This window comes from Cardiocondyla obscurior, linkage group LG07 (assembly GCF_019399895.1).
Source record: "Cardiocondyla obscurior isolate alpha-2009 linkage group LG07, Cobs3.1, whole genome shotgun sequence".
Lineage (NCBI taxonomy): Eukaryota > Metazoa > Arthropoda > Insecta > Hymenoptera > Formicidae > Cardiocondyla > Cardiocondyla obscurior.
In genome coordinates this window covers 2,149,322-2,163,989 of record NC_091870.1, presented here as the reverse complement: position 1 = coordinate 2,163,989, position 14,668 = coordinate 2,149,322, and the positions used below count along the sequence as shown (strand labels likewise).

Sequence of the window (14,668 nt, the reverse complement as noted above, 5' to 3'; positions counted from 1 at the left end):
ATATACTTACGCTAACGAGACTTATGCAATGCAGTCCGAAGATGCGAATGACGAAGAACAGCAAGTTTCACAGTATATTCCAGGACCCACACAGCTACCCCCATTAATCAAAGGGGAAAAGATTAAAAGCGTGAGTAATGATGAAAATAGCACTTCGCTTTAAAAGTATTTGCAAATGGTTATAAGTAATTTATATCTTAGGGACCATATACTATCACGGTCACTGATGAGATGGTAGCGCAGAGAGAAAGAGAGAATTTAGAATTATACAAAGCTTGGGTACAAGAACAGCGCAGGAGAAATATGCCGCCGCAGGAAGCCGACGAATATATAGGCAATTTTAAAGATGTCATAGTTCGCAGGAGTTTTGTTCGCAAAGTCTTCTGTCTTCTTACACTGCAATTGATATTTACCATTCTTATCATATCCGTCTTTATGTTCATGTTAGTAAAGAGAAAAAAGGACTATAGACGTTCTTTTTAATTTTTAATTAAAGACTTCGTTTCTTTATACGGCTTTATCGTGTTATAATCTTTGAAATTATTTTTCAGAGATGAAGCGCAAAAGTTTATGATGGTAAATTGGTATCTGTGGATCATTGCCATGTAAGTTAATTTAGTTACAAGAGAAATTATTTCTTTCTTGTTGCTAATCTGATTTTATTGTCAGATTATATTAAATAAAAAAAATAGAAAAACAAGTGACATAATTTTTTATATTCATATAATTAATAGTATTACGATGATATAGAGATTATGGATATCAAATATATTAATTGTACAATTTGTTTTAAATTTAATTAAATTATTTGCTCTTAGGGTGTTTTTCATCGTCACGTATTGTGCCATAGCTTGTTCGGTGCACGTTAGACGAACGCCACCGTACAATTATATCTGTCTATTTCTACTGGTATGATCTCCCGACGTTTCCTTTTTTCTTTTTACGAAGTAGTCTCCATTGCAAATCAGAATTAATCCAACTAAACTTCTTGTAAATCTTAGACACTATCAATGTCATATCTGGCTGCCTTCATCTCCGTGTTTTACAGCATCGAAGTTGTTCTTATTGTTATGGGTATGACTGCTGCCGTTACGATAATTATATCTCTCGTGGCAACGTTTTCCAGGGTACACTCTCTCTTTCAATCTAAATTACTTTATTTTTATATTTTTATCCGATTAAATCAGCGTTATATTAAAATTTAAATTAAAAGATAATGCATAGATAAATAAAAAGGTAATAATTTTTTTTTTCTCGACGGGATTATAGTTTGACTTAACAATGAAACCGGGATTGCTTATGGTGATTGGACTGGTCTCGATTATAGCCATTTTTACGACGATCATGATTCTGATTTTTACTCAAATAATTGTTTTACGTCTTGTAATTGCTACAATCGGAACGTTCCTCCTGTGCACGGTTAGTATGCCAATAAAAATTTTTTTAGACTGTAAATATATTTATAATTTTATAAATTTAAATTTTTAATATAAAAAAAATCACGTATTTTACTTATCGTCAGTATCTCTACTTCGACGTGCAAACGATCATGGGCGGACGCAGATTGGAATTGAATCCTGACGAAGTCGTTTTTGCAACTACACAGATTTACGTTGATATTGTACTCTTGTACCAGTACTTGTTAATGTGTATGGGTCGATGAACAAAAAAAAAATGTTCTTTATGCACTGTACCTTGACACGTATATAAAAAAATAATAAATAATTTTATTAAAAACATAAAGGAAGATAAAATAATTATCATTGATCATTTATTGAAATATTAAAAAATGATAATGATTACATTAATCTTCTTCTTCTTCCGGTGCAGCACCACCACTGCCTTTCCTCAAGTTCTTCCTCTTAACACGGCCGGGTCTACCACCACCGAATGGCGATTTCAGTGAGAAATCGATATGCTTTTGAGAGTCCAATCGTACGATAAACGATGGGATGTTTACCACTTGTTTGCGCACTCTGCAATTAAAAATTATTAATACTTATTTGATCTTATCAGATTTATACCACAACCATTGACTGCAATTTTTTTTTTATTGTAAGATGCAAAAACTCTACCAGAAATTCTTTTCTTTTCGACGAAAACGAAGAACTTGAACAGTTCAACAAGCGTTAAGACCGATAAACGGCACTTAAGTGGCTTGCGCGACTCGAATTAAGTTATTAACTGAATTCTCAATACAATCAATCGGGTCCGATCGTTAAGATTTCATCATACTGCTACCTGAACAATAGAATTTGTTTGTCATCTTATTTTGTGATTATTGCATCAAATATACATTTTAATATGTAATTTTTTTAACTCGATAAAATTTTTTACGAAATAAGTAAATAATAAATTATTATATAAAAAATTTTTGTAATATATTTAAAAATATAATATATAAAATTATATACGATGTAATTTTACATTTGTAAAAGTGTAGCCTGATATGAAACCGAAAAAGGAAATTGTATAACCTCAAACGGTGATTAATTCAGGCTTTTAATTTTGCCTTAAAGATTAGAAGAATGTCAAAATTATTCGACTACTTCTTGCCCAATTATTAAGGCATATTATCGAATTTTCAAATAGTACCCAAATTAAAATTTAATTTTTTAGCAATAAAACACTTTTACTTTTCAAAGGTATAAATTCCCGTCAATAAAGCTATATTATATTTACCGAATATGACGCTGGCGAATGAGTACACGAGCATGATGGATTGATTTAGCTAAGCCCAATTTGAATACTTGGGTCTGCAAACGTCTTTCCAAGAAATCCTCAATTTTTAAACCCAATACATAATCAAGCTTCATATGGGCTTCATTCAACACACCGATTCTTACCAAACGACGCAGCAAAGCGTTTCCTATTAAAATATTTTTGCTGGTTAACATATGTAAAATAAAAGTAAAATAAAAAAAGAAAAACTAAAAACTGCTACAAGTATATCAGAAATTTTTATAATTATCTCTACAAAAGCCTTCAGACAAGAGGTGTCAGATATATATATATATTTTCATCATATATTTCTTATCGATTAAATAAAATTATCACCAACGTCTCGTTGTTAAAATATTTAATTAAATTGCAGTTCTCAGTAAATTACCGACCTTCAAAGAGACGCTTTGGATCTTTTTCCTCCAACGTAAGCAATTCACGAGCAGCTTTACGGATCTTGGCTAGAGTATACTTTACTCTCCACACTTCGCGTTTGTTACGAAGACCATATTCTCCGATAATGCGTAATTCTTGATCGAGACGAGCTTTCTCGTACGGTCTCCTGGGCGTAACGTAGGTCTTGGAGAAGACCGACGGGATTCTTCCGTTAACCATCTTGATGGACCGTCACCTTATCGAAGATCACGCGAGTGTAAATTATTATACTCGTAACGAAATGAATGCTTAAAGGCGAAGGAGCTAACGATTTTTAGATCCGACAATTATGCGAGTTAAAACGGAACGTCTGCCACGTGCTCCCGTGACTCGGCAAGGAGCGAAAGTTTCACGAGGTCACAAAAATGTTACGATATTGAAACAATGCGTCGAAAAATAAATAACAAGTCCCGTTAGAATTAGCATGCTTGAGTGAATGATTTTATGTACGAGAGCATTAATACTATTACTCGTTGCAGTTACTTACCTCTAACAGCCTGATAGAACTCGACTTCTCACCAGAATGAATGTAATGAAAATGGACGAAGCCACGAAACGAGCACTCTCGGCTCGTCCGAATACCTCGAGCATTGAATATGAATGTATGTAGTAGAGCAACTGTTAAGTGAGATCTGATGTCTCATTGGTGCAGTCTTGTAGACTGCAAAGTATACACCAATCAGCTTAGTAAGAGGTTTTACATTTGGCTGCTTTTCTTTTAATAGACACAGTCGACCAGAGAGCTGAATTCTGGATCGCGGTCGGCCACGCGTATAGATGCAGAAGCTCGTCCGTGTGAAGCCAGCGCTTCGGCTGCCGTCGGATAGCTGAAAAGGCCAGAGCTATACACTATCTGTCCGCCTTTTCCTCTATCCGACGGCAACCGAAACGCTGGCTTCACACGGACGAGCCTCTGCATCTGACGCGTGGTCGGCCGCAATCCAGAATTCAGCTCTCTGCAGTCGACACAAAACACAAGTGTCATTCTGTCTTTTTTTGTATTGCGTAAAGCGTACTTAAGAAGTAAGAAATTAACACATTGAGACCGAGTTGTAACAAAATTCAAATTGAGTTCGGAATAAGAAAAGATACAACGCGTCATTTATTAAAGTTTATAGTAGGTATTATTTATTATTAACTGAGCACCATTTTTAGAATGTATTTATTTAAACAGGATGAATTTTAATTTAGAGATAGAAGCTAAATAAAATTAATACAATAATTTTATAAATTTAAATTATTTGTAAAAGTAAATAATATTATGCAGGGTGTCACTGCAGGGTGTGTAGACTAACGTCACTTTATTTTAATGTTAGGTAGAACTCGTCGTCGAAATAAGACGAAACGTGTGCGAGCGACAAGGAAGCGCAGACTGAGCGAGCGCGCGATAGACGACGGTGAGTATCGCTTAAAGAAAATAGACGGAACAGCGCGTAGCGAACGAGACTTGTCTCTTTGTCTCGTTCGCTACGCGCTGTTCCGTCTATTCTCTTTAAGCGATACTCGCCGTCGTCTATCGCGCGCTCGCTCAGTCTGCGCTTCCTTGTCGCTCGCACACGTTTCGTCTTATTTCGACGACGAGTTCTACCTACCATTAAAATAAAGTGACTCTGGTCTGGAACACCCTGCATATTTATCACGTTTATATTACATTAGTCTATTTAATTATCTTTTATCCACTCTTTATTAATAATTGATATAAGTTTATCGTTGTCCATTATTGTAATATGATTACCTTCGATGAAATGCACTTGAATTTTACCTTCAGTGACCTGAAAAATAATTTTTTGTTATAGAGCTATTTATATATTAAATTTTACTAACTTAGAAATATTAATCAAAATTATATTTACTCTGTGCAGGCCATAATCCTCCTCTGGAAATGAAGTAATTGGAAATGTGGGCTTCAACAATGTTATAGGCGATTTGAGGCGAGGTAACGAAGATATATTATAATTAAGTGCAGCAGTTATATGATTATGAACCGTACAATACATGAGCCATTGATTTTCGGTAGTCAATGTATTTACATCCGTCGGGAAACAAGCGTGAAATATTTTTAACTTTTCTTCGACAGTGTTACATTTGTTTAACTTCGCCATTAACTGCAAATAAAAAATTTATATTTTATGTGGATTACAATATTCATTTTATTAATCAACATGTAAAAAATGTATTGAATTCTTAATGGCAGTAAACTTTAATAAATAATTTTTATATATTAAGAATAAAATATTAAATGTATTTAGAATTTTATTTTTACCTCTTGTTCGTTAATATTAGTGTATATTTCTAATAATCTAAGAACTATTAAATTTTGTAAATCTTTTAACGATGTAGTAGGCATCATTTTATTTAGCCATAATTTCAATGGATCAGGAGCTCCGTCTATTAGTATCAATCGTCCTAACAAGTTTTTAGCTTCTAATAATCTTGCTAATTCAATGGTAATTAGTGATCCATATGAATATCCTACTATGAAAAATTCCTTCTGATTTTTTATTGTCTTTAATACATGCTAAAACAAATAAATATGAATTAGTATATAAGTAGCAATAATATTTAAAAAATGTAATTATTTAAATTTATTTGTTCTATTTGTTTTTATGTAAATTATAAAACATATATTTTAAATAATAATTCAAATTAACGCAAAACTTACAGGCAGTAAATAAGCGGCTGATTTCATCACCGAATGATTTTCATTAAGAACATTAAGTATTTCATATTGCAAACACGTTGCTGCATATTTAATTTCTGACGTAAATTTAAATACTTTTAAACAGTTATCGATTCCTGGCACGAATATTATGTTGACCTCATCAACCTCTTTTTTCGTAACAAGTTCGTTAAGTATATTTGGAATAAAATCTGAATTTGTTATTTTTTGAAACAGCGTATTAACATTTTTTAAATTATTTATATCAGTTTCACTTGGGTCGAATATTTTTTCTTGTTCGGATTTAATTGACATTTGTTTGAGTTTAGCGAAATTTAGCATTCTTATATCTTGCGTTGTCAAGAAAATATCGAATTCTCTTTCTAATGTTTGCTTAATTTCAACTGCCATCATTGAATCCATTCCCATTTCAGCTAGAGGAACTTTTGGTGATACAGCATTTGTGTTCTTTAATCCTGTTTTGAAATAAAGTAACAGAATAATATATATTTATTAATTTCAAAGTTCACAATTGCTTTATAATTTTTATATTATTACGCTATTGTTTAGATTTATATAAAATTGATCTTACCCATTATCTGAGCAACTGTTTCATAAATATTTAATGATTTGTTAGCATTTCCTTTTTCGGCAACAACCATACTGCTTACAATAGGTCGATCTTGCAGCAGAAATATTTCTAACGTGTCCAAACAGGAGGATATTCTTTGTTGCAATGTACCTCCTATTATTAATTCTTTATTTTCTTCTTGCATATCTGCAACGAGCCCAACATCGCCAATAGCTCCCCATTGTATTGCCAAACCATGATATCCTTCTTTCACACGCTTTTCGCATATTCTTTCCATTACGGAATTAGCCATTCCATAATTCGTTTGGCCTGCGTTTCCTCTTCCACACGAGACGGAGGAAAATACAACAAAATGACGAAGTTGCGGGCAGATAATTCTCGATAATTCATCTATTTGCTTCGTCATCCATGCTTTCGATTTAAACGAATCTTGAAATGTTTGTGCAGATTGATTCGGAAATATACAATCATTCAAAACTACTGCAAGATTAAATATCGCATCCACTGGTCCTTTTGTCTCGGCAAACTCTAATATCTTTTTACAATTTTCATGTGTTATATTATCATCAATCGTAAGAATCTGCACATCGACACCATAAGAACGCCAAAGATTTATTCTTGATTGTTGATAACCCGTTCTAATTCCGGCTCTTGATGTGAAAACTAGATTTTTCGCACCTCGATGAATCAATGTATTTGCTAATTCTAAACCAAAGCCACCTAGTCCACCGAGAATAATATAACATTTGTGTTCTAGGCAATAATATTGTGGATAAGCGAGTAAAGGATTATTCAAAAACCCTTTTTCTTCTTGAACTTTTATTATTATCTGTAAATAATTAATATTTTATTAATTTTAATATTACTTTATAATTTAATTAATTTCGTTAATATTGCAAGTAAATAAACCTTTAAATAATTCAGTAATATTAAAAAATCTTTAATTAATGTTACTTATATTAAACAAAACATAAAATAATATTAATTTTTTTTTAAATATATTTTTTTAAATATATAAATTAAAGAAATATTATTTATATATATGTATATATATATTAAAAAATTGTACCTTGCCAATATGTTTTCCACTTGCCATATATCTAAAAGCAGCTTCGACTTCATTTCTTTCGAAAACCTTTCTATTCAGCGGTTTAATAACACCATTTTCTATACCTTCTGTTATTTTCTCAAACAATTTTAACTTCTGTTCTGTAGTTGCAAAAAATATTTTATCCAATAAAATACCATAGAAATTGATATCTTTTTTAAATATAGACATATCTAAAGCAGTATTGGATAACATATCAAATTTGCCAATTTCTAGAAAATAACCACCGTTTGTTAAACATTGAATAGATGCCTGCAATTTCTCTTCAGCCAAGGAGTTTAATACAATATCCACTCCACGACCATTTGTACGTTGCATAATCATCTGTTGAAAGCTTGTATCTCTAGAATTTCCGATATTATCTTCAGGAATAGATGGAAAGGTTTTTTTAATAAACTGCCGTTTCTCGATATTTCCAACTGTAGTAAATACCTCGCAGCCTTCGGAAAGTGCAAGATATATTGCAGCTTGACCAATGCCTCCAGTTCCAGAGTGAATCAACACTTTGTCTCCTTTTTTTATTTTACCTTTAATGTACAAAGCATAGTAACATGTACTGTACACAATTGGAATAGTTGCTGCATCTTCCATTGTCCATTTATCTGGTATGACCCACTTGAGATATTTGTCAGCCAAAATAACGTTTGCAATTCCTCTGCAAAAAAATGTTTAGATTTATATATTTAACATTAAAATGTACCATAAAATGATTCATCAATTTTATATTATGTCTAATATTTATTATATATATTATTATTAATTTATATGTATTAATATTTTATATTTTACCCGTCTGAACATACTCCCATTATTCTTTCATTATGCGTGTTAAAACCAACAAATTCCATACCAAGAAGAGAATTTTCAAAATCATGCGGTGTATTATATAGTGTGGAAATTGTAAGTCTACCAGTCGCTAACATAATGTCTTTAAAATTAAGTGACGCATAAATGACATTAACAAGATCTGCAAATTCATTTTCAACAAGCTTTTTGTTTTCTGTCCAACACAATGTACTCATATCTCCTTGCACCTGTTGTGAATAAATATAATTAATTATTATTTATAATTAAACTTGCAATAATATTTTTATTGTACCTTCTGTTTAACATAAGCATTCTGTACGAGTTTTAGTTCCAATGCTGGTAATGGAAAATGCCTGTAAGATCCCCATACATTTCCAGAACGTATAACATTAATTGGCAAATTCAATAGCAGCTGCTTCATATATAACGGCTCATGTAGAGAAAAAGCAGGTGCTTTATTATCTTGAATAAATACACTTCTAATTGTTTCACCACCCGGTTCTTTTCGTAAGCAGTTAACAAGACCTAGTAATCCACTTTCAAAATTGTTTTCTGCAACCAGTATTATATTTTTATCGATATCAGATTTATTTTGCATATTCATAATTGATTTCAATTTATCTACCCATGTAAAATCGTAATTGTTAACATGTACAACTTGATACTGATTTTTCTCAACATTTTGCGTTTTTCTTAATAATAAAAGTCTCTTGTTATTTATTTGTCGCTCTATTATTATATTTAACTTATATTTCTTTAAATACGAATATTCACAGTCTGTAGATTCTTCCAAAGTCAGTAGAAAGCCTTGAGGCATTAACAGAGACAATAGCTGCTTATATAATTCCTCTTTATTCTTTTTTAAAAGATTAAAAGAAAGGACCATTAAACAATTTTCATTTTTCGATAATTTAGTCATTTCCGTTACAGAAGTATTGCCGGGTAATGAAATATTTTGAAGACTTTTGTGATTTGTAACAAGTTTGGTGTGATGTCGAATTTGAGGCAAGTCGCTCAGAATTTTATTAATGAGAGGAGAATTCAAATCTTCTGATGTTACTTTATCATCGGTATCAAGAAATTCGATAATTTTAACATTTAACATGTTGCAACATTCAAGTGCAAGGTGTATCGACATTCTTATTGCATTTTGTAGCGATATAGATGATTCTAAATCACGATGAGCAACAAAAGTATGTTCTTCAAGAACGGTATTAACTGTTTTTAATCGATTAGGTATAAATGTAGCTACAACTCCATGAATTTCTATTCCTCCGGATGTTATTGCATTTAAATGCTTGTAATAATTAACAGGAAGCTCTGAAACGTTTTAAATACAATTGAATTGTTAAAAACTTGAACGCATAAATTTTACTTGCTGATTTATTTATATTACTCACGTCTATTATTAATTGAAGTATTTTGAATTAGCTGTAGGTGATATTTTGGGTCGATTGTTAATTTACAAATTCTTGTTGGAACCAAAAGATTTCTCGTATTCTGTCCCAGAATTATCATTTGTAACATGCTGTCCATAAATGCTACCCAGTTGGATGTCCAAGCGATAGAGCCGTTTGATTTCGTAACTGAGATACGGTTTAATCCACGAAATATGCCACTGTATTGGTATCCACGAAGCCTTAACTCTTTATAAATATCTTTATTATTCATTTCTCCATCATCGGCATATTTAGTTGAATTAGCAGATATTCTTTTATTTTCATCGCTGGTTGGAATTCGTATTCTTCCGGTAACAATTGTAGTGTGTCCTTCAATAATCTCAAACCTATTGCTACCTAAACATATATTTAAATTTATTATAAGTATAACATATTATAAATTTAATAAAAAAGAACGTAACGCGATCACCTTTTTGAATCGAAAAAGTTAATTCAATCTTATTTTGTTGTGTTAGCACTGTAGCGCGAATAAAATTTATGTCTTCAAATATAATAGGCATTTCAGTATATTCTTTCTTATTAATTGATGCAAACATTTCCCAAATGTAGAAAATATATCCCATAGCAGGAAATAAATTTTTCCCATTAATGACATGACCTGTTAAGTAAAGAAATTCTTCGTCGTTTGTGTCGATGTTAAAAATGATTTCTCTTTCGTTAATAATTTTCTTTTCGCTGTGAGACATTACAAACATGTTTTCCGAATGATCCCATCTGCAAACGTTGTTAATTTAATAAATTGATTTAATATAATTATAGCATATTTAAATAAGGCATTTTCTATTTACCTTACAAGATGAGAAATCATTGGAGTGCCGCGGCTTACAGGAAATTGTATCGTCGAATAAAGATTTGCAATTTGTGGCTGTAGTCCCGCAATATAAAGTTTTCCAATGACTTCTAAAAGTGTTTCAATATTATTATTTTCGGTATTCGGTGTATAAAACGCTACACTTGTTGTTGTAGAGCGTAATGAATCTTTTATAATATGTTGAAGAATACTGTGAGACGATATCTCAATCATTACTGCATTTTTCGGAACTGAATGTATTGCTTTTGTAAAAGTTACAGGCGATAAGAAATAATTCATATAATAATCTGTACATAATGGTAAAGATACGTTGGCACATTCACAAGCAGATGTAGTTAACCATTTCGAACTGCGAGACTTTTTTTGCGGTAATATGCGATTCAAATATTTCTTACATTTGATTGCCGCAGAGACAATATAACGACTATGAAAAGGTATATTACCACAGAAAAGCTTTTTTACAGAAATACCATTATTCTGAAACAATAAAGAAAAATTATAAGAATAGCCTTTTATCAAAATAATTAAAATAAAATAAGCAAATAATATTTTTTAAATAACAATAAGGTACAATTAATGTGCAAATAATTATACCTGTAGCTTGCTGGTAAATGCATTTACAGAATTTGTTGGTCCGCTCACAATAAAATTGGACGAACTATTATAACAGGCTATATCAATATCCGAAGGGCATATATTTTTCATCTTTTCAAATTCAAGATTAATTTCAGCCATGGAACTGTTACATATTTTCGATTCATAAAGCGCTAAGCCGATGAAATACGCCGACAAAATCGTTTCTTCTGCCGTTAAACATCCATCGGCATATCCACAGACTATTTCCCCAATCGAATGACCAATTATAAAATCAGGAACAATATTAATTGATGTTAAAAGATCGATTATTCCAATCTGTAAAATATAAAGAATTAATATTTGAAATAATTTTATTAGTAAAAAATTAAATAGAAAATATTTTCTTACTTGTAATCCAACGAGTCCCAGCAACAATTTAATAATATTATCACAAATATTTTTATTATCACTTGTTAAAATATCTGTAATTAATATGCCGTAAGATTTTAAAACGTTATCACATTTTTTAATTGCCTTGGCAAACACTGGGAATTTCATTAGATCTCGACCTATTAAATTATTAAATTATTAATTATTAAACCTATTAAAATTATAAAATTGATACTATAAAACATAATTAATTTAAGTATTTTGCAATAATATATTTACTTACTCATTCCAAACCATTGAGATCCTAATCCCGAAAATATAAAACAAATTGGCCTTTTTATATGTAAAGAATGTTTCACTTTACTAATTGAGCTACAAGACTTAATTTTTTTACAATTCATCATCATGTATCCTCTATAAAAATGACCATCTATGTTATAATTATGAATATGATGTAGTAACGATATATATTCTGCATCTGTTAACCGATTTTGCACCTGCATTCAATAATAAAAATATACAATTCTATTTTTTTAAAAGAATAATTTTATACAAATAGAACTTACATCATTAAAAATGGTTTTAACTGCTTCTTCCGTACGTCCAGACACGGCTACGAGCCTAGGTAAATCATCATCCGGCGTGCCATTATTAATTTTTTGTTTAGAATTCGATTTCAGTAATATATGACTATTAGCTCCTCCAAAACCAAAAGAATTAATACATATTTTATCGCCTTGCAATTTAGTTGGTTCGGTAACAATTTTTATTCTTCCTTCAATAACACCGATTAAATTTTTTCGTGGATTTTTAAAGTGTATAGTAGGCGTAATTATACCTGTCTCCATCGCTAGTATTACCTTTAAAGAACCACATTAATTTTATTAGCAGTAATATATATTATAATTAATAAACGCTGTATATAATAGAAATTATAATTGCAACTAGATGATAAAAAGTATTATAAGAAAATATATATTTCTTTTATTAAATATGTATTATTTTATATATTTCTTTATTTTTTCTATTATAAAAAAATATATATACCTTTACGACATGGCAAAGGCCACTTGCAGGTTCAGAATGGCCAAGATTTGATTTTACTGAGCCTACTAATAAAGGAGTAGTTCTTTTAGCGCATAAAGACTGGTCAATAGCCATGGTTTCTACGGGATCGCCGGCTATAGTACCAGTTGCGTGAGCCTCCATATAAGCTAACTCATCGGGTGAGATTCCACATTCTTCGTAAAATTCGTCTAATAACAATTTCTGTTTTTCGACTGACGGGAAAGTAATACCTTCTGCTTTAAACCCATCGCAATTTGTTTTTCCATGTACAAGGGTTGCGTAAATTCTTCGAGCATTTTTTGCCTTTTGCAGAAATAGTACCGCGGCTGTTTCACTACGCATATATCCTGAGCCTTCTAAATCGAAGGGTTTGCAATAACCATCAGAAGACAAAACTCCTAAAAGAAATTAATAAAAACGTCACCTGTCTCATCATAAAATAAAATTATAAATAAAAATGTATTAAAATATAATAAATATATACCTAATTGATAAAATTGATATTGTATTTTAGGATGGAAGCACAGATTGCAGGAAGCGACAATAGCTGTGTCGCAATCTCCAGATCGAATCAATTCATAAGCTTTTACTATGGCATAATTACTTGAACTGCACGCAGTATCAATATTATATGAAGGTCCGGTAATGCCGAGCCAATGAGAAATAATATTTGCCACAGACATATCATTTTTAGGTAATTGGGAAAGCTAATTACAATAATATGTTTTAAAATATATTATAAGTATTAAAGTGAATAAATAAATATATTTAATATTATTTAAATGTATTATTTTATTGTATTATTACCTTAGTATCATAAAGCATATGTCCTCGAGTTTCAGATATAGAAATTGCTGTAATAACGCTTGTTCTTGTATTCCATAATTCTTTTGGGTTTATCCCTGCATCGATAAGTGCTTCATAAGTATGCTCGAACAACATTCTAGTCGCGGGATCCATTATATGAGCTTCAGTAGTAGATATATCAAAAAATTGTGAATCAAATTTTTCTATATTATTAATTTTACCAATTCGACCAGGCATATTGAGCGCTGAATAAAAAATGAATTTATTAACAAATAACTAATAAAAAGTTTTTGATTAACTAGACTTATATTTATCGTTATCTCTTTTATTAAATATTAAATAAATATATATTTTATCGATTTAAAAAGAAGTATACAAAGTTCACACAATTATTATACTACAATAATCCAGTTGTATATAGTTTTCTTAATTTGAATTCAATTTTAATTAATTTTTAATACTTTAATTAAATATATCCTAACATAAAAAGACCATTTTCTTACAATGATTCCAACGTCCATGATCGCTCGAACCAAGATCCGCTTTGTTCATAAGATTCTCTTTAAATTTTTGTATATTAACACTTTCAGGAAATCGACCCGCAATACCAGAAATAACGATTTCTTCTTCTGCATCGATGCTGCATTTCGGTGTCGGTCGATTCATAGTATTTTAAATTAATTTTTGAAGGAAATATACTCTATAGCAAAATGTTAATTATTTTACAGTTATACGTTACAATTTTAAATAAAAGAAAAATAATTTAATTATATATATATATATATATATATATATATATATATATATATATATATATATATACATATATGTACCAATAATAAATAGAAAGAAAATCACTAACAGTCACAATTGCGATAATATAATGGTTAAGATTAAAGTTAGAGTGTAACTACATCAAATCTACCTGATTCTCTAATTTATTGTTTCAGTGTTACACAACACGTATTTCCACGCGTTACACTTTCCATTAATGTTGCAATTTATTTAAATTTTTTATACTTTAGTCGCTGCCACTTCCGTTATACTACATTTATCACACAATTGTGGAGACTATTAAAATTTACAAACATAACAGGTCATTTGAAAAGTTCTCGAAATGGTTATGTAAATAACATTTGCATATAAAACGTCATTAACAAGTGTTTTTATTATCATATATTTATCATATAATTATGGAAAACTTTAACGTTTACAAATTAAAATGTATGTGTTG

At 30.5% G+C, this 14,668-nt stretch overlaps 3 protein-coding genes and 1 long non-coding RNA gene across 5 annotated transcripts; 2 read left to right on the top strand and 2 right to left on the bottom strand.

Annotated features, from left to right (window-relative positions):
* Positions 1-28: 28 nt before the first annotated feature.
* On the top strand, positions 29-1,663 carry LOC139104011 (protein lifeguard 1). The gene is made up of 7 exons (XM_070659230.1): positions 29-130; positions 202-443; positions 552-605; positions 819-909; positions 1,002-1,127; positions 1,270-1,419; positions 1,523-1,663. Exons 1-7 carry the CDS (start codon positions 29-31, stop codon positions 1,661-1,663), a joined length of 906 nt encoding a protein of 301 aa, XP_070515331.1.
* Positions 1,664-1,754: 91 nt separating this feature from the next.
* On the bottom strand, positions 1,755-3,795 carry Rps9 (ribosomal protein S9). Its single transcript, XM_070659819.1, has 4 exons — positions 3,644-3,795; positions 3,114-3,352; positions 2,683-2,869; positions 1,755-1,976 (listed from the first exon to the last, which is right to left on the bottom strand). Exons 2-4 carry the CDS (start codon positions 3,334-3,336, stop codon positions 1,805-1,807), a joined length of 582 nt encoding a protein of 193 aa, XP_070515920.1. The 5' UTR covers positions 3,337-3,352; positions 3,644-3,795; the 3' UTR covers positions 1,755-1,804.
* Positions 3,796-4,003: 208 nt separating this feature from the next.
* On the top strand, positions 4,004-5,286 carry LOC139104380 (uncharacterized). Its single transcript, XR_011546024.1, has 2 exons — positions 4,004-4,273; positions 5,019-5,286. It is a non-coding gene; the product is annotated as an uncharacterized lncRNA (long non-coding RNA).
* On the bottom strand, positions 4,716-14,363 carry LOC139104375 (fatty acid synthase-like). Of its 2 annotated transcripts, none has more exons than XM_070659814.1 (20): positions 14,268-14,363; positions 13,938-14,134; positions 13,435-13,679; positions 13,112-13,334; positions 12,607-13,025; positions 12,126-12,419; positions 11,843-12,056; positions 11,578-11,738; positions 11,188-11,505; positions 10,571-11,070; positions 10,192-10,496; positions 9,723-10,118; positions 8,615-9,642; positions 8,305-8,549; positions 7,477-8,170; positions 6,408-7,236; positions 5,819-6,291; positions 5,420-5,674; positions 5,010-5,261; positions 4,716-4,928 (listed from the first exon to the last, which is right to left on the bottom strand). In XM_070659814.1, the coding sequence occupies exons 2-20, from the start codon at positions 14,098-14,100 to the stop codon at positions 4,818-4,820; spliced, it is 7,125 nt and encodes a 2,374-aa protein (XP_070515915.1). In that variant the 5' UTR covers positions 14,101-14,134; positions 14,268-14,363; the 3' UTR covers positions 4,716-4,817. The 2 variants fall into 2 exon arrangements, with proteins under 2 accessions (XP_070515915.1, XP_070515916.1); XM_070659815.1 differs by having other exon boundaries at positions 14,297-14,353.
* Positions 14,364-14,668: the final 305 nt, after the last annotated feature.